At 44.5% G+C, this 26,063-nt stretch overlaps 1 protein-coding gene across 5 annotated transcripts in view; it reads right to left on the bottom strand.

Annotated features, from left to right (window-relative positions):
- The window catches only part of dlg5a (discs, large homolog 5a (Drosophila)), a 49,328-nt gene that overhangs the window by 14,559 nt on the left and 8,706 nt on the right, over window positions 1-26,063 (bottom strand). For 2 of the 5 annotated variants that reach the window (XM_064933968.1, XM_064933973.1), the window contains exons 3-23: window positions 24,690-24,867; window positions 20,309-20,452; window positions 19,120-19,303; window positions 17,888-18,147; window positions 17,585-17,783; window positions 17,248-17,361; window positions 16,681-16,911; window positions 15,898-16,082; window positions 15,541-15,666; window positions 12,192-12,324; window positions 11,853-11,980; window positions 11,574-11,749; window positions 10,724-10,827; window positions 9,154-9,246; window positions 7,634-8,710; window positions 5,377-5,497; window positions 3,619-3,772; window positions 2,987-3,123; window positions 2,738-2,827; window positions 1,885-2,053; window positions 600-677 (exon numbers count right to left, since the gene is read on the bottom strand). In XM_064933968.1, coding sequence (XP_064790040.1) covers window positions 600-677; window positions 1,885-2,053; window positions 2,738-2,827; window positions 2,987-3,123; window positions 3,619-3,772; window positions 5,377-5,497; window positions 7,634-8,710; window positions 9,154-9,246; window positions 10,724-10,827; window positions 11,574-11,749; window positions 11,853-11,980; window positions 12,192-12,324; window positions 15,541-15,666; window positions 15,898-16,082; window positions 16,681-16,911; window positions 17,248-17,361; window positions 17,585-17,783; window positions 17,888-18,147; window positions 19,120-19,303; window positions 20,309-20,452; window positions 24,690-24,867 — 4,081 coding nt within the window. The remainder of the gene's footprint in view (window positions 1-599; window positions 678-1,884; window positions 2,054-2,737; window positions 2,828-2,986; window positions 3,124-3,618; window positions 3,773-5,376; window positions 5,498-7,633; window positions 8,711-9,153; window positions 9,247-10,723; window positions 10,828-11,573; window positions 11,750-11,852; window positions 11,981-12,191; window positions 12,325-15,540; window positions 15,667-15,897; window positions 16,083-16,680; window positions 16,912-17,247; window positions 17,362-17,584; window positions 17,784-17,887; window positions 18,148-19,119; window positions 19,304-20,308; window positions 20,453-24,689; window positions 24,868-26,063) is intronic. The other 3 variants (XM_064933970.1, XM_064933969.1, XM_064933971.1) reach the window with 3 other exon arrangements.

Genomic DNA, 26,063 nt, shown 5'->3' with positions numbered 1-26,063 from the left:
AGACTGTGTGCTACAAGGAGAAGACAAGTAAAAGATCCAGAGGTTGCGAGGTTGACAGAGTTATCTTCACATTCAGCCTGGTGACTAGCATTGGGCCCGAACACACTCAGAATGCCATCCCATCTGCAAAAGGGCACGGACATTCAGTATCATGCAGCCTCAGTGAGGACTTCACACATGAAACTGGCCACATCATTTCAACAATTCCAACCATACAAACACAAAACTGTCAGTGACAATTGAGACGCAGCACACGTCTATCTATCTTCTCCGGTTCGAGAGGAATAGTTGAGATGTTTTCTGGATCTTTTCCATGAAACGCAGGCTAATGTAAACCTGGCGTGCACTGACCTGTTCAACAGAGAAGTGGGATGTAGGCCTAGCTGCTGTTCAGGGGTGAGAAATACCACACAACACATGCTCTACACATTCCAAGTCTCTATGGGCTCTGCCTGGAAACAACTCCTGGCTCCTAATCACAAGACGGGGGGCAAAGAGTTGTTTCTGAAGTGGGCCTGTGTCTACATCTTAATTTCAGTATTTCTATCCAACACTCAAGCATGTTAACAGTAAGACCATCAGTCAGTCAGTCAACAAACCTGAGGCTCCTGAGAGAGGAGAACCTCGGCCTAGCAGCCAGAGGGATCCTCAGAAAAGACCTGTTACGTTGCAGAGACCTGGAGACATTTACACACACGGCAGATGGAAGAGAAGAAACGAGAGAGGAAATGGACGAGAGAAAAAACAGACACGAAGTGGACAGGAAGGACAGACAGCAAAAGAAAACAGACGGAAATGCAGAGGCCAAACAGGTCTGGTGTGAGAAGAAGAAACAACTAAATATAACAAAAGGAAAATAGCCTGGTTCCTTCTGCATGTGTTTAGCGAACCCTTCTAACACAAACACTTTTACACCCATGTGCTACTGCTACTACTCTTTTCTTTAATTCTTATCATCATCTATCCTGATGACAAGTCACTTTATCCTGCCTTCATGTACATATCTACTTCAAATATCTGGTACCTCTGCACATTGATCTGGATTTGGTACTCCCTGTATATAGCTACACATTGATCTGGTACTGGTACTCCCTGTAAATAGCTCCACATTGATCTGGTACTCCCTGTATATAGCTCCAAATTGATCTGGTATTGGTACTCCCTGTATATAGCGCCACATTGATCTGGTACTGGTACTCCCTGTATATAGTTCCACGTTGATCTGGTACTGGTGCTCCCTGTATATAGCTCCACATTGATCTGGTACTCCCTGTATATAGCTCCATTCTTGTGTATTTTATTTTACTATTTTATTTTTAAACTCTGCATAGTTGGGAAGGGCTCGTAAGCATGCATTTGATGGTAAAGTCTACACCAGTTGTATTCGGCGCATGTGACAAATTCAATTTGATCATTCCACTGGCATGGTCAGACGAGTTGGCTAAAGCACAAACAGATCTGGGACCAGGCTACAAGGAAAAACAACATCAACACTCAACTGACCTTTATGCTGCATATACCAAGAGCATTATAGCTGATATATAATCTACGCATCACACACTTCCTACCTGTACTCCTTTAGACCAGTGTTATTTAATATATTCTAGTACGAGTCCACCTGAGTTAGCTTTAATTGAACCTTTATTTAACGAGGCAAGTCAGTTAAGAACAAATTCTTATTTACAATGACGGTCTACCCCGGGCCAAACCCAGAAGTTGTGATACAGCCAGCTAACAAAGGGCTTGGTGATTATTTGACCAATTGAATGAGGATTGCTAGTAGTGGAAAAGAGCAAATAAATAAAACTGCTGGGGACACTCCATTCCACACCATGTTTTAGACCGTCCAGCCCTATCTCACGTTTGTCATCTTTCCCATCCTACCGGTCTTTCCTCCGCTCTCCAATTGGCACAGGGCTGACGGAGATTCTGGGCAGGGTGGATATGGAGCTCTGTGATTGGCTGCTGGCGAAGGAGGAAGTCTCCAGGTTCAGAGGTGATTGGGGGGGAGTGATGAGGCTGGGACTGCTGCACTCTGAATGTGACAGGGAGCCTGGAGAGGGGTGGCAGGGAGAGAGGGTAAGAGACTTTAAATGAGATCTTAAGATGAGATCGTACTTTTAATTCCCAAGGGAAAATTTGTTTGTCATTCTTACAACCATAGTAAAAACAATTAAAATACTCACAACAGTTAAAACATGGTAGTAGAGCGAAAGCGAGAGTGAGAAAGGGAAAGAATTGGTCCATAGTTACAGTGTCATTTCTCAGATAGGTAACCAGGTTGTAAATATCCTGACAAGCATATTAACCCCCAGCTTTAATGGCCCAGGACACAAAATCTATATGGTTAAAGTGTTTCCCTGTGTTTAGTGTTTTTTCAACAGTAGATTAGTGTTTCCCTGTGTCCAACTTTTTCAGCAGTAGATTACAGAACAGCACCTTTAAATGACCTGCTAACAGGGGTATCACATCTCAGAGAAAAAACAAATGTCGTCAGTTGTTTGATTTGGAATAATATTCTTTAGTTGAGTGGAAAATGAGCATTCTAAAGTCCCCTTGGGACCAGAGTCAGGTAATATTGGTCGAGAGGTACAGTATTCAGGGAATAGGCATCCTAATACGTGTTCATCCATCCACTCATTTGTTAATTCATTCATTTGTCTATCCACCCACCCATCAATAATTTTGTTAACTAATTTGTTTGTTCAATTATGCATCCATCCAGCCATGCATGTACCTCTGTCAGAGCCCAGCATAGATCGAGGGTAGCGGGGAGTGGAGGGGATCTTAATCCTCTCGTTCCGGTACTGGACGTTACTGGAAGAATCTGATGCAATAGAGGAAAAGTCCATCAGTGTGGGTGTGTGTGTGCGTATAGAATACAATTATTGTGTGTGTGGCGTGGGTATAATAAGTATTTTTTGTGTGTGCGCAAGCATGTATAATACGAGCGCGTGTATGTGGCGTGCATGCATGGGTGACTGACCAAGGCCCAGGCGAGCACTGGAGGGTAGTGAGTTGGTACCATGGGAGGTGCGGCTGCTGCGTGACGAGGACTCGGAGTATTCTGCTGCTGGACGCTTTTGGCTCAGGTCCAGGCTCAGACGCCCCTGGTGCTGCGGACTGACACACACACTCTCTTCCTACATAATTCATGGGTTGAACATAGCGCCACTAACGCCTTTTTATGAAAGTCATCTTAGGGACTGGTGCACGACTGAATCTGCTACTCAATGCATTCTCAAACAGCACGACATCTCCAAAGAGGCAACTATTTAGTAGGAGAAACTTGTCATCATTGTAATGTTGTCAGATTGACTTTAGATGTAGTATAACATTAGCTAGCTAGCTAAGATTGAGGGGAGAGCACCGGATTTCAGCTAGCTAACGTTACCATTGCAAGGTATTTTTAACCAACTTACCTAACTAAAGGCAACATTGCCATAAAGAAAAATTGCCTTTATCATAATGGTGACCAAGTTGTTTCCTACTAAATATTTGCCTACTTAAGCAATGTCATATTTGCAAGCCAATAATTTAGACTAAATGAGAATTTGCCCCCTTGAGGAATGACTGGGCTCCACTTTTCGGGGTAGTTATTCTGTCTGGGGTAATTACCTGGGGTGTTGGTTGTTGTGCTGGTGTTGGCAGATCTGGGAGGAGACAGAGGGACAGTTGTTGGTGTGGACTCTGTGGCTGCGGACTGTGTAGACTGGGTTCCTCATCACTGCGGTCACCGCTGGACACGGGGCCAGGCCACGATGGGCCGAGTCTGATAGAACACACACACTGATTAGAGAACAACAACAACCACCACCACACCGGTTAAATAGGAGGAACACACTGGCTAGAGAGGCTCCAGATAGAAATGTATTATGGGTCCTCCTGAGTGGTGCAGTGGTCTTATGCACTGCATCGCAGTGTTAAAGGCGTCACTACAGACCAGAGTTCGATCTCGGGCAGTGTCACAACCGGCCGTGATCGGGAGTCCCATAGAATTGTCTCAGCATCATCCGGGTTAGGGGAGGGTTTGGCCGGGGGACTACTTGGCTCATTGCGCTTTCAGCGAATCCTTGTGGCGGGCCGGGCAGATGCAGGCTGATCATCAGTTGAAAGGAGTTTCCTCCGACACACTGGTGCGGCTGGTTTCTGGGTTAAGCGGGCGGGTGTTAACTTCGCTAGGGTAGGGGGCAGCATTTGGAATTTTGGATGAAAAGCAGGCCCAGAAGATAGGATATGCATATAATATAATAGTAGATATGGATAGAAAACACTAAAGTTTCCAAAACTGTTAAAAGTGTCTATGAGTAAAACAGAACTGATTTGGCAGGCGAAAACCTGAGAAAAATCCATTCCGGAAGTAGGATTTTTTTGTTGTAGTTTTCTATTCAATGCCATTACAGTGTCCATTGACTTAGGGCTTAAATTGCAGTTCCTATGCCTTCCACTAGACAGTCTTTAGAAATTGTTTCAGGCTTGTATTCTGAAAAATGAGGGAGTAAGAGCAGTCTGAATGAGTGGACCCTGCCGTGTCACAGAGCTTTTTCATGCGCACGACCAGAGAGAGTGCCTTTCTTGTTTACCTTTTATATTGACGACGTTATTGTCCGGTTGAAATATTATCGATTATTTAGGCTAAAAATAACCTGAGGGTTGAATATAAACATCGTTTGACATGTTTCTATGAACTTTACAGACACAATTTGGATTTTTTTTGTCTGCCTGTTATGACTGCATTTGAGCCTGTGGATTACTGAAGGAAACGCGAACAAAACTGAGGTTTTCAGATATAAAGAGAGACTTTATCGAACAAAAAGGAACATTTATTGAATAAATGAATGTCTTCTGAGTGCCACCATATGAAGATCGTCAAAGGTAAGTGATTAATTTTATCTATACTTCTGACTTGTGTAACTTCTACTTGGCTGGTTACTATTTGTAATGATTTGTCTGCTGGGCTATGTTCTCAAATAATCGTAAGGTGTGCTTTCGACATAAAGCATTTTTGAAATCTGAACAGTGGTTGGATTCACAAGGAGTTAATCTTTAAACCCATGTAAAATAGTCATATCTTTCCTGAATTTTTTTAATGAGTATCTTTTCTGAATTTATGATTAGTATTTTTGTATTTGAATTTGGCGCGCTGCAATCTCACTGGATGTTAGCGCTAGCGTCCCACATACCCTAGAGAGGTTAAGAAGCGCGGTTGGGCTGGTCATGTTTCTGAGGACACATGACTCGACCTTCAGCCCCTGAACCCATTAGGGAGTTGCAGCGATGAGAAGATCAAAATTGAAGAGGAAGAGAGGCTAAATTATTTATTTTTATTAAAAATGGAGGAAAGTGTGTGTGTGTGTGCCAGAGAGAGAGACTCACTTGCAGGCAGGGTACTGTTGTAGACGGTGGAGACGAAGCCCACACTGTGTCTGTGAGAGCGGTTGGGAGAGGAGCGAAGCATCTCTCTGGGCTCTGGGGAGTGATCGTCATTGGAGTAGCTCTGATGGTTGACAGATACAGAAATCATTGGGTTTAATGATGAGGAACAGAAAGAATAGGAGAATAAGGAGAAGGAAGGAGAAGGACCCATTTCAGAGTTGGACCCCAGTCAACTGAAGGAGCTGTTTAAGAGTGCTGGGATGAGACCACAGCCCCCAGACTCAGCACTTTGAGCCCTGGGCTGCATATCGCCTGGAGTTCTGTACAGAGGCATCAATCACCATTGAGGCAGCCTGGTGGCGAGGCACACACAGAAAGGGTTGTAAATACTGCCACAAAAAGGCTGCCGTGTATCACCCTGGAGTACTGGCTGGGTGCGAGGCCACGCAGTGCTGGTGTTTCTCTTTTTAAATGAAGTGTTTTGAGACAGGTGCATCTCAGTAGTCTTAAGTGGCATGCACATCTTGTCTCCTCTCCTTGATCATAGGCTAGGTACAGTGGGGCAAGAAAGTATTTAGTCAGCCACCAATTGTGCAAGTTATCCCACTTAAAAAGATGAGGCCTGTAATTTTCATCATAGGTACACTTCAACTATGACAGACAAAATGAGAAAAACAATCTTTAATTAATTAATTTGCAAATTATGGTGAAAAATAAGTATTTGGTCAATAACAAAAGTTTCTCAATACTTTGTTATATACCCTTTGTTGGCAATGACAGAGGTCAAACGTTTTCTGTAAGTCTTCACAAGGTTCACACACACTGTTGCTGGTATTTTGGCCCATTCCTCCATGAAGATCTCCTCTAGAGCAGTGATGTTTTGGGGCTGTTGCAACACAGACTTTCAACTCCTTTCAAAAGATTTTCTATGGGGTTGAGATTTGGAGACTGGCTAGGCCACTCCAGGACCTTGAAATGCTTCTTACGAAGCCACTCCTTCGTTCCCAGTGCGGTGTGTTTGGGATCATTGTCATGCTGAAAGACACAGCCACGTTTCATCTTCAATGTCCTTGCTGATGGGAGGTTTTCACTCAAAATCTCACGATACATAGCCCCATTCATTCTTTCCTTTACACGGATCAGTCGTCCTGGTCCCTTTGCAGAAAAACAGCCCCAAAGCATGATATTTCCACCCCCATGCTTCACAGTAGGTATGGTGTTCTTTGGATGCAACTCAGCATTCTTTGTCCTCCAAATACGACAAGTTGAGTTTTTACCAAAATGTTCTATTTTGGTTTCATCTGACCGTATGACATTCTCCCAATCTTCTTCTGGATCATCCAAATGCTCTCTAGCAAACTTCAGACGGGCCTGGACATGTACTGGCTTAAGCAGGGGGACACGTCTGGCACTGCAGGATTTGAGTCCCTGGCGGCGTAGTGTGTTCCTGATGGTAGGCTTTGTTACTTTGGTCCCAGCTCTCTGCAGGTCATACACCACCCCCGTGTGGTTCTGGGATTTTTGCTCACCATTCTTGTGATCATTTTGACCCCACGGGGTGAGATCTTGCGTGGAGCCCCAGATCGAGGGAGATTATCAGTGGTCTTGCATGTCTTCCATTTCCTAATAATTACTCCCACAGTTGATTTCTTCAAACCAAGCTGCTTACCTATTGCAGGTTCAGTCTTCCCAGCCTGGTGCAGGTCTACAATTTTGTTTCTGGTGTCCTTTGACAGCTCTTTGGTCTTGGCCATAGTGGAGTTTGGATTGTGACTGAGGTTGTGGACAGGTGTCTTTTATACTGATAACAAGTTCAAACAGGTGCCATTAATACAGGTAACGGGTGGAGGACAGAGGAGCCTCTTAACGAATAAGTTACAGGTCTGTGAGAGCCAGAAATCTTGCTTGTTTGTAGGTGACCAAATACTTATTTTCCACCATAATTTGCAAATAAATTCATTAAAAATCCTACAATGTGATTTTCTGGATTTTTTTTCTAATTTTGTCTGTCATAGTTGAAGTGTACCTATGATAAAAAGATGAGAAGCCTGTAATTTTCAAGTGGGAGAACTTGAACAATTGGTGGCTGACTAAATACTTTTTTGCCCCACTGTATGTGAACACAACATATTAGAGGATGACTTCACCTGTTCAGTTCTTTAATGTAAATGCATATGGAGAGGAGAAGCGAGGAAGCCACTTCAGACGATTGTAATCATCCTTAGTGAAAAGCACTCTACATTAACATCAAACAGACCTGGAAGGAGGGCAGAGTGATGGACTGGGGGGTCATCCTGCGTCGGAGAGCTGGTGCTGATTTAGGGCGGGGCCTCTTCATATCAGGCTCCTCTCCCCTGGTGCGTCCGATGTCCTCATCACATGACTTCCTCGATGTCAGAACTTTCCCGTCCAGGAAGTAGTGGTTCCCGTTTCTGTCTCTCTCACTCTCTCGTTCCATCTCGTGTTCCCCGTGGCCCTCCCCGGTAACCATGGAAACAACATCCTCCTTGCCGCCGTTCCCGTCGGAGGTGAGCGTGCAGTCGGAGGCGGAATTGCTCTGCTGCTTGTGTTTGAATTTGAACGAATCACTGCGGGTAGGCGGCGGAGGAGGGGTGGGTGTGGCTGTAGAGGAGGAGGAGAGAGACTCCGTCTTGGAGGGCTGCGGGGAGTGGGCCACCAGCTGACTGGGCAACAGGTACTCTATCTTGGAAGATGGGGGAGCCATCTCAGGCCGTGGTTTGAAGGCGTCCGTGTCGAAGATGGACTTCCTCTGTTTGGGTGACTTGAAGATGGACAGCTGGGTCGGAGTCGTCGCTGTGGTCGTATCCACGGCGACAGACATCCCGCCGACGATCATCTTCGGCCAGGTACCGCCGCTGTGTTTCTTCTCCAGGGTGGTCTCCACGGTGATGCAGTCGGGGGGGTTAGATGGGTCATAGGTCATGGGGGGTGGAGGGGGCTTGGCGTAGGGGGACCCAGAGCAGCACTCCTGGAAGGCGCTGGGGCCGTAGCGGCTCGGGGGACCAAGACCAAGGTCAGAGGACGGCCGGAGGCTGGTGGCATGGAGAGACCCCATGGAGAAGGGCTTCCTGACGTCCCCGTACGGGCCCATTCCCTCCTCGGCCTCCCCACCCCTGCTTTTCCTCCTCTCTCCTTGGACATTGACACTACCACCTCCCCCACCTGTGTCGGGGCAGAAGATGTCTGTCTGTGTGGAGCTGTTGTGTTTGAGGTTACGACTGTTCCTGGAGTGGACCTCGGAGAGACGGCTGTTGGACGATGACTCGCGCAGGCTGTCGAAGATGTTCTGGCCCGACGAACTGTGAGGGAAGAACTGGGAACATAAAATGATAGAGGACAAAGATAAAGGGGGTGTTAGGAATAGCACTAGACGAGTAAAAACACATTTCCTTTTTTCCTAAACTCTAAACTTTCCGCATCCAGGAATCTAGTCACTGCAGTGCAGTAATATCTAACATGTTTGTTCTTGAGAAAGTCAGTCGCTGTCCTAAAAAAAAAAAGAGTGCCCGCTATAGCATCAAACAAGGGTGTTGCAGTGTATGGCACTACATGGACTTCAGGAGAACTTGAGTCTAAATTAAGACTGATTTGAGGCCAGCGGGCGGTGAAGTTTAGATTCACCTTCAAGTCAAAGCCCTATGTTTAAAATAAGGCTGTTATGTGGCACCACATTGACTGGAGGAGAACTTGTCTTTAGTCTAATTTGAGGCTTGTGTGCATTCAGGGAGCTTAGTAGAGGAGCTAGTTTAGATTCACCTTCATGAGAGAGAGGCTGAGAGAGTCCCTACAGTTCCTCAGCAGTGTCTCACACTCCGTCACCGACTTGTTGTCCAGAGCGATGCCGTTGATCTGGGGGAAACAGAAGACGCATAAAAAAGTGGACACACTACTCACTTCCCACACATCCTTCTAAAACACAAATACAGTTTTGCTCGGTGGTATTGCTTTCAAGAGAGATTGAGAATTCAACTACCCTAAACCCAAATAGAGTTCCCCTGCACCTGAAGAACTCAGTGCCAGAGATTTGAGTCTGCCTGCTGCTGCAGTGGGATACTTTAGAAAATCTAGGCCAGTGGTTCTTCTTAGAACTTTAACACCCCCACACTCCTTTCTCAATCCCCACATTTCCATGACAATAGGCCTGAGATGAATTATAAAATACTGCAGCAAGGAGAGGAGCGCAGGGAGAGGAAACAGGAAAGTAGGTTGTGTATTCAAGCCTGAGCAAAAATATTTGTCATATATACCGATAGGTGTAGTGAAATGTGTTGTTTTACAGGGTTAGCCTTGCTAATTAGGGTTAAGTGCCTTTCTCAAGGGCACGTCGGCAGATTATTTCACCTTGTCAGCTCGGGTATTCGAACCAGCGACCTTTCAGTAACTGGCCCAACACTAGGCTACCTGCCGCCCACCCCCCAAAAAAAATTGAGATCAGACTAGTGAACTTTTAACATTAAAATGAAACAGTACTCTTTGGACTCCCCAGATGGAATAACATGCTTCAGTCTAAGTCGGAGTAATGAGCATTAAGAGTGCAGCTGTGACATATGCAAAATTGTGCTTTGACTGCATATGTCGCTGTTGGTTCAGCATGTTCAAGTCCTTCGCTTACTAACATAATTAAACATATCTGTATATGTGAAATATAACCTGCTACATTAAGTTATTAACGACTACAAGGACATGGTATAAGACAATACAGAACCATGATTGACATCTGCAGGCATCTGGTCTAATGTTTGCTAATCACCAAAACTTAGCTATCATGTCCCATATCAGCTAGCCAGGCTTCACTATTAAAGTTGAGGGTGTCAACAGGGGTGCGTCCGAACTGGCACCCCATTTCATATATTGCACATTAGTCTCGACCTTGGCCGTATGGGCTCTGGTCAAAAACAGTACTCTGTGTAGGGAATAGGGTGCAATTTGAGACAAGCCTTGGTCTGCCATTAAAAGGTGAGTGGGGAGATATCTAAGCCCAGTGGTTTTACTAAGCAGCAGAACTTCACAGTACGGACCTGGAGGATTATGACAGCAGATTCAGTAGGTGGATCATGATTAGAGAGAAGATCATTTTGCCAGGTAGAGTGATGACTGGCTAACACTGGCTAACATTGTTTCTGTCGCCAAATCACTAGAGACCAAAATGGAACAGGGGTCAAATCAGTTGGAGGAGGTGGTAGAGGTTAGAAGAGAGGAGTAGAAACAGGAGGAGGAAGATAAGGAGGTGAGGTGGAGAAGGAGGGGGCGATGGAGGAAGAAGAACAGGAATGACGAGTATGAGGAAAATGAGGAGGAGAAACAGAGGTGGTGGAGGAGGACTCACAGCGATAAGTCTGTCTCCAACAGTCAGAGATCCCTCCCTGGAAGCAGGACTCCCCTGGACGAGGGCTGTCACAAACACACCATTCTCCAGACCTATACCACTGTCTGGAGTAGAGAGAAGTAGAGAGGAGAATACAATATGTATTACACACTTCAGACCTATAACACTGACGTTAGAATACAAGTGAAGACATCAAAACTATGAAATAACACATATGGAATCATGGAGTAACCAAAAAAAACAAAAAAAAAGTGTTAAACAAAGCAAAATATATTTTATATTTGAGATTTTTCAAAGTAGCCACTCTTTGCCTTGATGACAGCTTTGAACACTCTTGGCATTCTCTCAACCAGTTTTGTGAAGTAATCACCTGGAATGCATTTCAATTAACCTCTTGGGTAGGGGGCAGTATTTTCACATCCGGATGAAAAGTGTGCCGAAAGTAAACTCCCTGTTTCTCAGGCCCAGAAGCTAGGATATGCATATCATTGGTAGATTTGGATAGAAAACAAAAGTTTCTAAAACTGTTAAAATGATGTGAGTTATAACAGAACTGATGGCAGGAGAAACCGGGAGGACCCCCAGGGGTGAATTCATTAGTCAAATTCCGATGCAAACCGTTTTGAGACAGACCAAACCTTTTTGCAACATAATCCGACTGATGAATAGACCTGTTCTAGTTGATTTGTTGTTTTGTTGAATGATTGCGTGATTTACAATTTATTCTAAGAACCAGACGGAAGCAGACAGAAAGGGGATGGACCAACCTGACGAATAGAAACTTGTTTTCTATACATTTGGATTAAATGGTTTCCTAATGAATACACACCAGGAGTGCCACAAGTGTTACCTTTGTGTCCGATCAGGTTGATGTGTACAGGGGTGACCAGCCTTCCTCCCAGGGACTTCCTCCTGCGAACCACCATGTTGATCAGCCCGCCTCTGTTAAGCACTGCCTTTACCACCTGCTTCCTGTCCTTGTTGGTCAGGTCCATGTCATTTATCTTCAGCAACCAATCGTTCACTCTGAAAAGCAGGAAGTAAAAACGTGATATTGGGGATGATGATGACGAACGAACAGGGGTTAATGAACTTGAACCTCAAGAAATTTTACAAATCAGAGAATTACCTTAACCTTCCATCTGCAATACTTCCTTTGTCCACTCTTGTCACAAATATTCCACAATCTCCTGGTAAATATGGATCGTTTACCCCCTCTGCTATGTCAAACCCAAGTGCCTTTAAATCCATGTCATCCTGCAGGAAAACATCTAAGTTAAACATACTGGTTATCTACATACATATCAGTTCTGAGCCCCTTTATTAAGCTGGATTTTAACATTTGCTGGAAATGAATTCATCTGATCAGTCAGTCAATCCATCCATTCACCCATCCAATCAATACATCAACAGTAAGTCAAATAAGCATTCAATCAAATCAATGAAAGTATTGTCTCTCCAAAATTACCCTGTCCTTCTCAAACTCCACAACCTCCGTCTCCCACTCCAGAGAGTCTGTGTCGATGGCGGAGTCATGGGAGCTGTGGGCCATCAGCTGACAAAACCTGGCCTCCTTGTCCAGCTGGCTCTCCATCTTCTCTCTGACCACAGGAAATGATGTCACAGGTCAGAACACATCACAACAACAGTGTGCAGGATATATCTACATGTCACTGAGTGCATGTACACTATCTGCTAAATGAGGAAACGTGTGCCGTGTAGCATTTTCATAGAGTTTCTATATGCTGCACAACTACATCTATAGGGCACCATAGACAGACCTGCCAACCCTGTCAAACTTTTTAGAATACCAGACACATGCAGCAAATTGGAGATTCAACTTGCATGTAACTGCTGCCCGGTCTGTTTCTCTCTGTCTCCTCACTCTCATCATCTGGCATAGATTTACTGACTGGCTGAAATAACAATGACTTGCTAAATTAGCTGCTAATTTTGTTATTGCACAACCTATGCTAACTTTTGTTTCATGAGCACGTGTGCTTAGACAAACATTATGGATCACACCTGGGTCAGTTCAGTCCTCTGAAAAGGTATTTACAAAACATAAATACAAGATTCATCCTGATAAGTACAGAACATATAAAATAAATATATGTTTTGTGGAATTAGCACAGATTGTCTGCATGTTTATGCCATTACATGTAGAGCGTAGAATGGAGTTAATTATCTATAATGTTTTTCTTAGCACATGCCCCCAAGTTTAGTCTCTATAGTAGAGGAACGCTTGTCAACTCTCAAACAGGGCCAATCACTTGGACCAGCTAACAAGTATTGGCCTTTTAGACACGGTTACAAAACAACAACAAACAAAAAAAAAAAAATTGAAAACAAAAACAAAAACAGGTGATCGAATTGACACAGACCACAAACTGGCTACGCAAAGCTTAAGTAAGCTACCGAAAAGGGAATCTGAATGCTGTCCGCGAGAAGAGTCTGCTGTTTCAGCCTATGTAAAGGTGCCTATTGTACTTATTTGCAGCACATAGATCATTTCAGATTTTCTAAATTCATAAAATCTCAAATCTAGAGCAGCCATTTTAGAAGCATTGCCTCTATAGCCAATACCAGACACTCATTAATTCTTCATCGTGCAGTCTCCTAAACTCCCGACCCCATTTAATGCCAAGATGTAAATATTTATTTTTAATTATACTTTTGTAAAGCTTTTTGTGACGTGGATCATACTTACAGATACAGTCCATCGGGTTGCGTGATCCTCGTAATGTTACGTGGAAAATACAACTAATGGGACGCAGAATTAAATGTATATCACACTCGCACAAATGCGACCAGTTATTTATCGTATTTGCATTTAACTATTGCTGGCATTTTAGAGCTCACCGAATGTCCATCGTATGTTCGCTAACGTTAGCTTGAAACAATTAGAGTTTACCTTTCCACAACACGTGGAGTCGAAAGGGGATTTTGCCCATGTGTTCACGTACAGCTAACAGTCGGCAAACTCAGCATCACAACAAACAGGAGGGGCAGACACCCGGTTGCTACATCGAATGATGATGCATTAATCGCCATGTCCGTTGACACAAACTCAGAACATGTCTGTGTGTTGCAGAGCGATTATCGGGATGTTAAATTTACTCAGTGGAGTTATTTTGTATTAAAATGTTTTTTTATTTTTAATAAATCAGGCCCTATTAATTTCTGCGTACTTTCAACTCGGATCTCGTACATGCATACATGGACAGAGAATTGCATAGTTGGTATGCAAAATGAGTGCATATTGGCAGGTCTGCATAGATATCTATAGAGCACCATAGATATCTATAGGGCAACGCAACCATTCAAAGTGCTGTAAGGGAAGTGTTACCAAAGTCTAAAAAGTGGCAGCAAAGTCATATTCTACAGTGTGTAAAGGAAAGGCTGAAGGAGAAATAGGCCTATGGTGGCTGACTGTCACTAAGATACATTATGTCCTTATGAGGCCTGCCTAGAGAGGGTGGCTGACGGTCACTAAGATACATTATGTCTTTATGAGGCCTGCCTAGAGAGGGTGGCTGACGGTCACTAAGATACATTATGTCCTTATGAGGCCTGCCTAGAGGGGGTGGCTGACGGTCACTAAGATACATTATGTCCTTATGAGGCCTGCCTAGAGGGGGTGGCTGACGGTCACTAAGATACATTATGTCCTTATGAGGCCTGCCTAGAGGGGGTGGCTGACGGTCACTAAGATACATTATGTCTTTATGAGGCCTGCCTAGAGAGGGTGGCTGACGGTCACTAAGATACATTATGTCTTTATGAGGCCTGCCTAGAGGGGGTGGCTGACTGTCACTAAGATACATTATGTCCTTATGAGGCCTGCCTAGAGGGGGTGGCTGACGGTCACTAAGATACATTATGTCCTTATGAGGCCTGCCTAGAGAGGGTGGCTGACGGTCACTAAGATACATTATGTCTTTATGAGGCCTGCCTAGAGGGGGTGGCTGACGGTCACTAAGATACATTATGTCTTTATGAGGCCTGCCTAGAGGGGGTGGCTGACTGTCACTAAGATTCCTTATGAGGCCTGCCTAGAGAGGGTGGCTGACGGTCACTAAGATACATTATGTCCTTATGAGGCCTGCCTAGAGAGGGTGGCTGACGGTCACTAAGATACATTATGTCTTTATGAGGCCTGCCTAGAGGGGGTGGCTGACGGTCACTAAGATACATTATGTCCTTATGAGGCCTGCCTAGAGGGGGTGGCTGACGGTCACTAAGATACATTATGTCTTTATGAGGCCTGCCTAGAGGGGGTGGCTGACGGTCACTAAGATACATTATGTCTTTATGAGGCCTGCCTAGAGGGGGTGGCTGACTGTCACTAAGATACATTATGTCTTTATGAGGCCTGCCTAGAGGGGGTGGCTGACGGTCACTAAGATACATTATGTCTTTATGAGGCCTGCCTAGAGGGGGTGGCTGACTGTCACTAAGATTCCTTATGAGGCATGCCTAGAGGGGGTGGCTGACGGTCACTAAGATTCCTTATGAGGCATGCCTAGAGGGGGTCGTTGACTTCAACCAAAATGTTACCCTTTTCTTCTTCGTCAGTAGGAAAGGAGGATGAGCTCTCAAAGAAAAGACAGAACTTAATATGGCAGTCACACACTGACCAGTAGAGGGAGCTTTTCACATCACTACAAGGGGGTTGAGAAAGTGGAAAGTGTGTGATGTGGTATGCGTTTGTTTAATTAACCTCATAAACCAGGGCTATTCAACTATATTCTTACCAGCTTTGAAAAAGGTTATTTAGAGGAGGCCAGACATTTTCTGTGTGCTCTGGGACTCACTTGAGTTCCTTCAGTTCCCGTGACGCGTCATTCTTCTGCTTCCTCATGTCGTCAAGGTTACGCAGGGCGTCGGCCAGATCGCTGACCGCCCGGTCCCGCTCCCTACGCAGGTTGTCACACAGCGTCCTGGAGGGGCAGGATATGACATCATCAAGCATCAGCACAGTTTAGTCAGTTAATATTCACTACGTCCTCTCTCCATGCCTCCTCCTCAAAAAACATTAGGGAAGATGCAAGAGTCCTCTTGGACCTTCTACTCCAATGCATTTTCAGAAGGAGGCAAGGAGAGAAGATACAAGGAATCAAAGAAAGAGGAATTAAGAAAGAGCCTATGCCACTATTCCCGCTTTCTCTCACCGTATGCTCTCTCTCTCTGCCACTATCTTGTCTCTCTCCTGGAAGGCCCAGTCACGTCGACACTTGGCCACCTCGGCCTCCTGTGTAGCCTCCTTCAGCTCCTGGGACATGGCCTCATACTGCTTCCTCAACACCTCAATCTCCTTGTTGGCCCGCTCTATGTCCAGGGTGGCAGAGTCTTGTTTCTGTCGAGCACACACAGACACGGGCACACAGGCACACGCACAGGCACACGCGGATACACGCACAGGCACACGCGGATACACGCACAGGCACACACACACACGGACACGCACACGGAAACGCACAGACACACGGATACACGGATACACGCTAGTTGGCCACTTTCAAAACATGAAGTTCAAGAGATCAAAATCAAATTTCCTGAAACTTTCTACAAGTTCACAGATTTCTCAGAAAACCTAGTTGTAGAATTCCTGGAATCAGTAGTGAGGGAATCCTTCAACTGGGATTTCTATCACAGATTTCAAGCATCCCGACTTCTGTCGTGTAAAACCGTGGTAGGGGGGCCATCTAGTGGACTGAACAGGGAAGTGTCAGGAGCAGAAACAGCAGCATTTGTCTAAAGCACTAAATCCGCTTTAGGGTCATGCAACTGACATAATCCAATGGTTGACAGTTTATGGGATCCTCTAAGCTCTTTATCAAGTGTCTAACCTTTGGCTGGGAGCTGTCACCTTTTGACAGCCTGTCCTCTCCCTAATACAGTTGTTTATCATACCTGTAAGGTGCGTGTGTTGTTTTCAGGTGTGTTAATGTTACCTGTCTTGCCTGGTAGTATTCTCTCAGTAGCTGGTCTCTCTGTATGATGGCCTCTGTCCTCTCCTTGCGGGCCACGTCTCTCTCCTCGCGGACCGTCTCAATATCTTTACAGGCTTGGCTCAGCTCCTTTTGGGCCTCAGCCTTATCCTTCACCTCGTGGCAGTACTTCTCCAACAGCTCGTTCCTCTCACAGATTGCCCTGTCCCGGTCCACCAACGACGAGTTCAGCTCCTAAAAAACAAACAATCAAATCAGATTTAATGCCATAACACAATCCCTTGGTGATCAGCGACAAATTTTGCTAATTGATCGAGCAGCTGTCAGAGCTTCACTGGCCAGCATTCTTTCAGACGAGGTGAGTTTGATTAATAAACTGATATTAATTGAAATATATTAACTTGATTAACATGACCGGTCTGCGAGCCTCAATCTCCTCCCTGGCTATCACCCTCTAATTGTTTAGACTGACTATAAATAAACTGATCGATGGATTGCTTAAATAATTTATTAACCTCTCAGACTAGGTGTTTGATTGACTGATAGATAAAATGATTCATTGACCTGTACCTGTCTGAGAGCCTCCATCTCCTCGCTGGCCACCATCCTTTCAGACGAGGTGTTTTTGAGGCGGGCCTCTGCAGCCTCCAGCTCTGTCTGCAGCTTGTCCAGCTCCTTGATCACCTGTTACCCAGAATTTAATAACCCACTTCATTGTTGCTAAGTTTTATTATTGTATTATCATAAAACATTGGGATGAACAACTGCTTAAAGGTTAAGCCTAGTCCTGAAATAATGTATAATAACATCCTCAATGTAGATACTACATGAAAAGTAGCTTCTTAATCCAGGACTAGTCGTAATCTGTATCTATGAAACCATAATGTATTATATGTATCTCTCTGACCTGGTCTCTCTCACTCATGATGAGCCTGTACTCGTTGAACACAGAGTCCCTCTCCTCCTTGTACTTCTCACAGTCCTTTACTGCCTTCAGCTGGAAGTTCTTACAGCGTGTCACCTCCGACTGCAGCCGCTCCATCTCCCTCTGCAGCTCCTTGTTCTGGCCTGAAGACTTGTTCAGCTCCTGTTGTACAGAGTCAAACCTGGGGAGAGGAAGGAAGATGGTGAGGTGTGTAGTAGTGTATACGTGTGTGTGTGGTGTATAACCATGCATCTTTGGGTTGAGGAGTGTGTCTGTCCGTGTTACCTCCTCATGGACGTAGAGCACTGTTGTTGGTAGTGTATTGCCGTGTCTCGTTGTCTCAGCAACGTGTCCATCTGTTTCTGTAATCGGCGGTTCTCTTCCTCCACCTGCTCCAGCCTGCTCAGGTCCGTGTTGTGATTAGCTACCTTCTCGCTGTAGCGTTTGCTCAGCGAATCGTATTCTTTCCTCACCCCCTCCAGCTTGTCCATGGCTGTGTCATAGAGCTTGTTGAGAACCTCTGATGAACCGTTTTCTCTCATCACCTGGAGGAAGGATAGTCATTCAGCTGATGATTTTCTACATGCACATACAGTTAAGCACACCTTCATTTGCCACCTGTATGAATTGTGCTATACAAATAAAGTTTATGTACAGTTGACATATATTCAAAACCACCATTTTGGTGTTTCAAGCACCATGCTGAAACAACGATGAACGAAGCTTGCTGTTGCTTTATTTAATTAATACATGTATTTTTTCAGAGTGATAGTGTGTGGTTATTTACTTATTCTGAAGCATATGGAAACCAAACCAAGCCACTGGGAACCATAACCAAGGTAGAATGACATTGATTCCTTTTACACCAGTTAGTCAGCAGATGGCAACAGTGAGCAGCTGCAGTATATGGACTATTCAAGACTATTCCGCCGCATTTACATAGGAAGACCAATACTGATATTTTCCCCAATTATTTGCAAAGGACCTGATTGGGCAAAAACTGAGAATTGTTCTGCCTGTGTAAATGGAGCCTTAGGTACTATGGTGTAACTAACCAGCCCTTAGGTTTAATTTTTGCTGGGCCTTCACAATCATAAAATCACCAATAAAATGAAAATACCTCCCTGACGTTTTTGTGTGTTGAGTTGAGTGTGTGGTGTATGTAAGGCTTGCTGGAGTCTGTAGTGATTGCTGTGGGACCAGGTGTGACCCCAGGGCAGTATGCAGGAGACGGAGCCATAGCATTCTAAACTGGTGAGTTTAAACACCTCTCCTGAATGTACAGCTCTGTGAACACAGGAGGAGCAGTAGGTACAAGTGGAATGTGCCTACTGCCTACATGCCCTGTACATGAGCCAATGACCTTGTTCTCCAACACTGCCCTTTACAGAAGTGCTCTGTATGCATCTCCCAGCTGTGTGTGTGTGTTCGCCGTCTTCTCCGGTGACGTGTGGGTTTCTGAAAGCGCAGCAACCCAGTATAGGTCACAGCAACCGTGTGTGTGAGCGCGCGTGTACCTCTTGCTGCTGCCGCCTCATGTCGGCCACCTCCTTCTGATCCTCGCTGTGCAGCCTGCGGAGCTCCTCACAGCTCTGCTTCAGGTGGTTGTGTTCCCTGACCAGCTGAGTGTTGTCTCTCCTCAACACATCCAGCTCCTCTTTCAGCTGAGACTGGTCTCCTAACACACGACTGTGGAGCATACTGGAGACAAAGAGGGAGAGGTTAAAACTGCAGGAGGGATGATTACCAAGAGGTTACATTAGTTATACAGCAGATTGAAATTACTAGGATGTCAGCAAAAGGCAGGTTAAGGTGAAAGTACATACTAACCTCTCTGCAGACCTGAATTGAGTGTATTCGGTAAGTACTGATTGCAATACATGTTCCTCCCTCCCCCCAGTGAACATATAAGTCAATGACAAGGCAGACAGAGGTTAGGAGGGAGATTAACACATTATGTTTGATTGCTTTCCTGGACAGACAGCGACAGGGGCTTACATCCAATCACACACAGACCTGCTGGAGAGTGGAGTGATAATCCTCATCTCTCTCACCCGGTGTCTGTCTCACTGTGACTCACACACACACACATTTAAGTGCCTTCACACACACACACACACCTTACACACCTGGATATAATACCACAGATTACCAGATATTGTCCTTATAGAACTTTACAAAGCTGTACATGTGTGGTACTCTTACGAGTTTATGTTTACTCTAGTAAGTGTGTACAAAGAAGACCCCCCCAGATTAAAAGCATGATGGCAAGACTTATTGTAGGTCTAGTGCTGGGTTTGGTAGCCCTATAGAACATAACTTGATATGACTTCATTTATAATTGACTATAAAATATATTGCTGTACAACTCCTTAATTCACATTAGGTAATCCCTCTTCCACTTAAATGGAAACAGACCCATTAGCACATAAATGTTCCTTCAATTTGTAATTGCAGCACCTGGCACTTCTACAGTCTGTAAATGAGTAAAACAATGATGCCATAAAACCTCTAATTATTCCCATCTAATTACAACAGTCTATTCAGAAAGAGTTATTGGACTAACAGATGATTCCTGACAGACTGGGCAGTTCTCAAAGGCCTAAACATTCCCCTTCACCCAAACAATTCATGTCTTTTAACCAACAAACCAGTCAGTCAGTCGACTAGCCAGCCAGCCAAATCAGTGTTGATGGTGGTACTTACTGGTAGAAATCAGCCTCCTTGACGGCCTCTTCACACCTCTTCAGAGTCTTGGTGTGTTGGTTCTGTAGAGACTGCAGGTCTGCCATGGCCCGCATACACTGACTCTTCAGTCGCTCGTAGTCGTGGCTGGCTTTGGAATTCGGCCTTTGGGGAAACAAGGACACGAGCTGAGTAATGCATCACAAACAACCTGAGACCTTGTCTACAAAGTAAGCCCAATGTCAGTTAACCCCCTAGTTGATGTTCTCACCCCCGCAGAAATCGAATTACCATTATAAAAATATCCCCATCCCCTAGATGTGTTTTTGACTGGGCTGCGTTTCAATCCACCAATGGCAGCGTTTGGCATTTGCGGTGGAAGGTGGCCGAGCTCCAGCGTTGTATTTCAGACCATCAAACATCTTGATAATTGGTATTCCCCAAGAAAACGACTGTAGAGTCCGAAAGGTTTGCACTAAGACCCCCACCAGCGTCACGGGATTCGTCTGAAGTCGGTACATCCGATCTGCCAACATCTGTCTGCAGTGTCCAAACCAGAGTATGTGAGTGGAGCAGAGCTGGAGCGGAGCGTGCCCAAATTTGACTGGAGCATGGCGCGAGATTCCCAAAGGCTGGAGCTTTGGCTTTCCCACCCCCTCCAATTTAACATTTGTAGTCTACTTGTGTGTTGCTATAGTCACTTGCTTTAGCTACTGTCATGATGTCGGCTAAATATTTTCATGAAGAAAAAACACAGGTGCTAAAAATCATGGTGACTTACAAAGATGAGGACCAAGAGCAAGAGAGGGAGTGTGGTGATGTAGTGTCCACAACTAAAGAATCCTTGTGGAATATGAAAATACCCGTATCCCGAAAGCATGATGTGTACTTACTATGTGCACATGCTAAAAGAAAAGAACGAGTTAGGTAGCTAGCTAAGTCTCATTGTAGCAAAGTATTTATAAATAAAAATTCTGATCTCTTAAACGTTTTTCATTTTTGTTCGATTATACAAAAAGCCATAATTGATTTTGGCCCAGTAGGCCTGGCATATTCCCACGTTCAAGGAGCTTTCTGTTTGGGTTGATTGATTGGGTTATTTTGCCTAAAAACCTTGATCCCTACCTATAGAAGAATAAAACAACAAGGTGGCATCTCTGCCCAGCCTGGCAAGGGTGGCCAAAAGAGTGTTTAGCATCCCCAGTGGCTCGGCAAGTGTGGAGAGGATATTCTCTGCTGCCGGCTCCAGGCACCATCGCATGAGACAGAAGCCACAGACTAGCCAATCTCGTGTTTCTAAAAAAAATTAAAAGGCACTAAGTAATTTTTAGTTTAATTTGTATTTAATTCTAAGTCACAGGCTATATGCGCAACTTAGACTACAATGATTTAATACAACAAAATATTATTTAAATGCTGAGCGCTTTATGTCCCTACCAGCCTATGGTGTCAATCGCAACTGCATCAATGTATATATTTGTAGGCTATAGCCTTGAAATAATAAAGCTTAAATAATTAATTTTCATTCCTTCTTAGGCTGCCTGTCTGGCTCCTCACCTATCTAGAGTGTTTATATGCTGTTTAATATGACGTAGCCTATCTGAAATGATGTGCGCTTCTTACATTCACCTTTCCATGTCAAATACTTTTCATTCAAATCCATTTGGTTTGTTTTCAATATTTGAAATGGTAGGTCCAGGTAGTCACAGATGGGTGTTGGTTAAATTGTAATTTTAATGGGATGGAGCAAATCCGGAGCAGCAGTTTCTCTCTTCATTTGAGAACAGAGTGTATTTTTAAAAAACAGAGACAAATAACCGCACAGTACAACAGTAGTTTTACAGCAGACAACCACACCGGGTTCCACTCATATCTGCTAAAAACAAAAAGAAATTGCTGCTGTGGGCACGTGATCACCAACACTGGACAATTGAGGAATGGAAAAACATCACCTCTCCAAGGAGAATGATTGATTGCTGCGTCACATGACCTCTCCTCCACAATCACCCGACTTCATCCCAAACCATCTCAATTGGGTTGAGTTGGACAGCAGAGTGAAAGAAAAGAAGCCAACACGTGCTCGGCATATGTGGGAACTCCTTCAGGACTATTGGAAAAGCATTCCTCATGAATCTGGTTGGCTCTGGAGAGAATGCCAAGAGTGTGCAATGCTGTCATCAAGGCAATGGGTGGCTACTTTAAAAAATATCAAATATGTTTTGATTTGTTTAACACTTTTCTTTACTACATTATTCTCTCTGTTTTATTTCATAGTGTTGATGTCTTCACTATTATTCTACAATGTAGGAAATAGTACAAATTAAGAAAAAACCCTGGAATGAGTAGGTGTCCAAACTTTTGACCGGTTCTAATAAATTAATATACATCTTCCTCCCTCTCTGTCAGTGCTTTCTCTCACAGATCAAACCCACTAGGCATCCCTCCCAGTACTGAATTGCATTTTTATCGACCTGGTACCTGGAACTCAAGAAAGCATTCATAAACAGAGCAGGGTGGTTACCGGATGGTTTGGCCTACCCATCAACATTACCAATCAGATGACACTGAGGGCAGAAGACTTGCTTGCACTCAAGTCAGATGCTGACCTATGCAACTTTCTAGAGACTACTTTTCATAGCAGTGTCTGTACATACACTTCGTTGACTTGTTTAGAAAACGTTCCTAATATCATCATCGGATCCTAAACCTTTCCCGAGGGTACATGTCTGCTTGTGAACGATCAAATCAAATTTATATTGCCCTTCTTTCATCAGCTGATATCTCAAAGTGCTGTACAGAAACCCAGCCTAAAACCCCAAGCAATGCAGGTGTAGAAGCACGGTGGCTAGGAAAACTCCCTAGAAAGGCCAGAACCTAGGAAGAAACCAAGCGAGGAACCAGGCTATGAGGGGTGGCCAGTCCTCTTCTGGCTGTGCTGGGTGGAGATTATAACATAACATGGCCAAGTTGTTCAAATGTTCATAAATGACCAGCATGGTCAAATAATAATAGTCACAGTAGTTGTGGAGGGTGCAACAAGTCAGCACCTAAGGAGTAAATGTCAGTTGGCTTTTCATAGCTGATCATTAAGAGTATCTCTACCGCTCCTGCTGTCTCTAGAGAGTTGAAAACAGCAGGTCTGGGACAGGTAGCACGTCCGGTGAACAGGTCAGGGTTCCATAGGCGCAGGCAGAACAGTTGAAACTTGAGCAGCAGCACGGACAAGTGGACTGGGGACAGCAAGGGGTCATCATGCCAGGTAGTCCTAAGGCATGGTCCTCAGGACTACCTGAGATGAACTCCCCATTGTGCATCCCTCCTGATTCTGTAGAACGGCTTCAGGAAACAGGAGGCTTGAGAGCATCCTGTCGGGCTGTATCACCGCCTGGTACGGTGACTGCACCACCCTCAACCGCAAGGTATTCCAGAGAGTGGTGCAGTCTACACAAATCATCACCGGGGGCAAACTACCTGCCCTCCAGAACACCTACAGCACCCGATGTCACAGGAAGGCCAAAAAGATCATCAAGGACAACCACCACCCGAGCCACTGCTTGTTCACCCCACTATCATCCAGAAGGCGAGGTCAGTACAGGTGCATCAAAGCTGGGACCGAGAGACTGAAAAACAGCTTCTATCTCAAGGCCATCAGACTGTTAAATAGCCATCACTAACACAGAGAGGCTGCTGCTACATAGAAACTCACTAGTCACTTTAAACAATGCCACTTTAATAATGTTTACATATCTTACACTACTCATCTCATATGTATTTGCCCCTCGGCCATCGCTCATCCATATATTTATATGGATATATTCTTATTCCATCCCTTTAGATTTGTGTATATTAGGTAGTGGTTGGGGAATTGTTAGATTACTTGTTCGATATTACTGCACTGTCAGAACTAGAAACACAAGCATTTCGCTACACTCACATTAACATCTGCTAACCATGTGTATGTGACCAATACGATTTGATTTATAAAAGTGTGTGTAAACATGACCAATCATAAACCTACAGGTCGCTGACCTCAAAGTAATGACCCATACAGACAGCAATTAACCAAATGTTGCAGTCAGTCTATCATAGCAGAGCGTGTGATGTAGTTCAGGTTAAGGATAACACAACAATGGCTGAATATAATTTTTTACTCTGCTGCAGGCTACCTTAACTTTAATGACTGGCTGGAATGTATTGTCGGTCTATGTCTAAATCTTGTATTTTGACTACTTGTTGCATGGAGACATTGGTGTATAGTACAGTATGAAGACAATCTACTCTACTTATGTCTAGACGTTGTATTTGACGACTTACTGCATTAATACACTGATGTACAGAATAAAGACATTCCACGTCACCCTCTCCTCAGTTATGTGGTAAGGGGGAAGGGGGTTGTCGGTACCTGCAGTCGTCGAAGGTGGTGCCGGGCGATGCCAGAGCCAGGCGCTTGCGGAGCTCGTCCCTCTCACGGGTCACCTGACGCAGCTGGAACAGGATGGTGTCCAGGTTGTCACCGGCTGGCCGGTTGTCGTTGACGACCGGGGGCGGGGACGAGGCTGAGCCGTTACCGGGAGGTGAACCTGCAACAGTGAGTATGTCACCAGGAGCAAGAGCAGCTCACTGCCACCGGAATACACGGGACAGGAAGGAGAGGACAACGCTTACATCACTATATAAACACACAAGGGTATAACCATTTATAAGCTCAGTCCTTTGTATTAGAGATGATTCTAACTGGACATGATGGTTGATCTGGTTCTCCTGTGTTTCATTCTGGGGAATAGAGTTCTACTACAGGTGCAGGCCTGCCACAGCTGATATCTGACTTGAGTTACAAAAGTTAGCTACTTGAACAAGAATCTGACCTTTGCAACAATATTTAGTTGACAGTCTATTATTCAGGTTGAGGTTAGGCACACAAATCCCAAGTTATGACTGTAGCTTACAAACAGGAAAGAGCAACCTCACTTGAACCTCATGCAACTTGATGTCAACTTCTATTGAATACTAAATTATTATGTTGGGTTTAAGTGTAATATTTCTGAAAACGCAGTTTCCATCACAGTAGACTGGGACAGTAAATGATTGAATGCATCACAGAAAACACTGGACAATGACAAACTGTAGAGCATTACAATGCTCATTGCTCACATAAGGTCTAAAGTGGTTTAGGCCTTGTCCTAGACATTCTTAACAATTCACTACCCAAAGGTACTGCTTTAGAACAGCGGTTGTCTGATATGAAATTCCTCTTTAATCTTTTCCATGACAATCTTTTCCACATTTCCCAAGATACCCTCAGATTCACATGGAAGCAATACTGGTAATCTCAGACAGGAAAATGACAAGCAGTATATTGGAGATCAGACTTAATAAAACATTCCTCGTACTGTGTCTGGCTGGCTCATGCAGTCTCCAGGGCACTTTCATAGTAGTGGATTAACCAACGCATTTGTGCAGTCATTCAAAAAGAGTAAGAAAGGTCTGCATAAGTAATTGAGTAGAAGATGAATATTCAAATCAAATTTGACTTCTCACATATGCGTGCAGACCTTAACGTGAAATGCTTACTTACTATTGAAATTAATAATTTCCTTCTAGCCATGTTCCCTTAACCACGGTTATAAAATGTCTTCCATGCTCAGGGCTGTGTACCAATACTTTAAAAAAAGCTACCTTTCTTTGTGTCTCTTCCTTGCGACCACTTATGTGACATTATTGGATCTCCCCCTTTCACAAACCTCCCTTCTCCTCCCCACTCTTTCCAGAACAGAAG

The sequence above is a fragment of the Oncorhynchus masou genome, chromosome 24, assembly GCF_036934945.1.
Source record: "Oncorhynchus masou masou isolate Uvic2021 chromosome 24, UVic_Omas_1.1, whole genome shotgun sequence".
Classification (NCBI taxonomy): Eukaryota; Metazoa; Chordata; class Actinopteri; order Salmoniformes; family Salmonidae; genus Oncorhynchus; species Oncorhynchus masou.
Note: the sequence above shows the minus strand (reverse complement) of the source record. Positions and strands in the feature narration are given on the sequence as shown.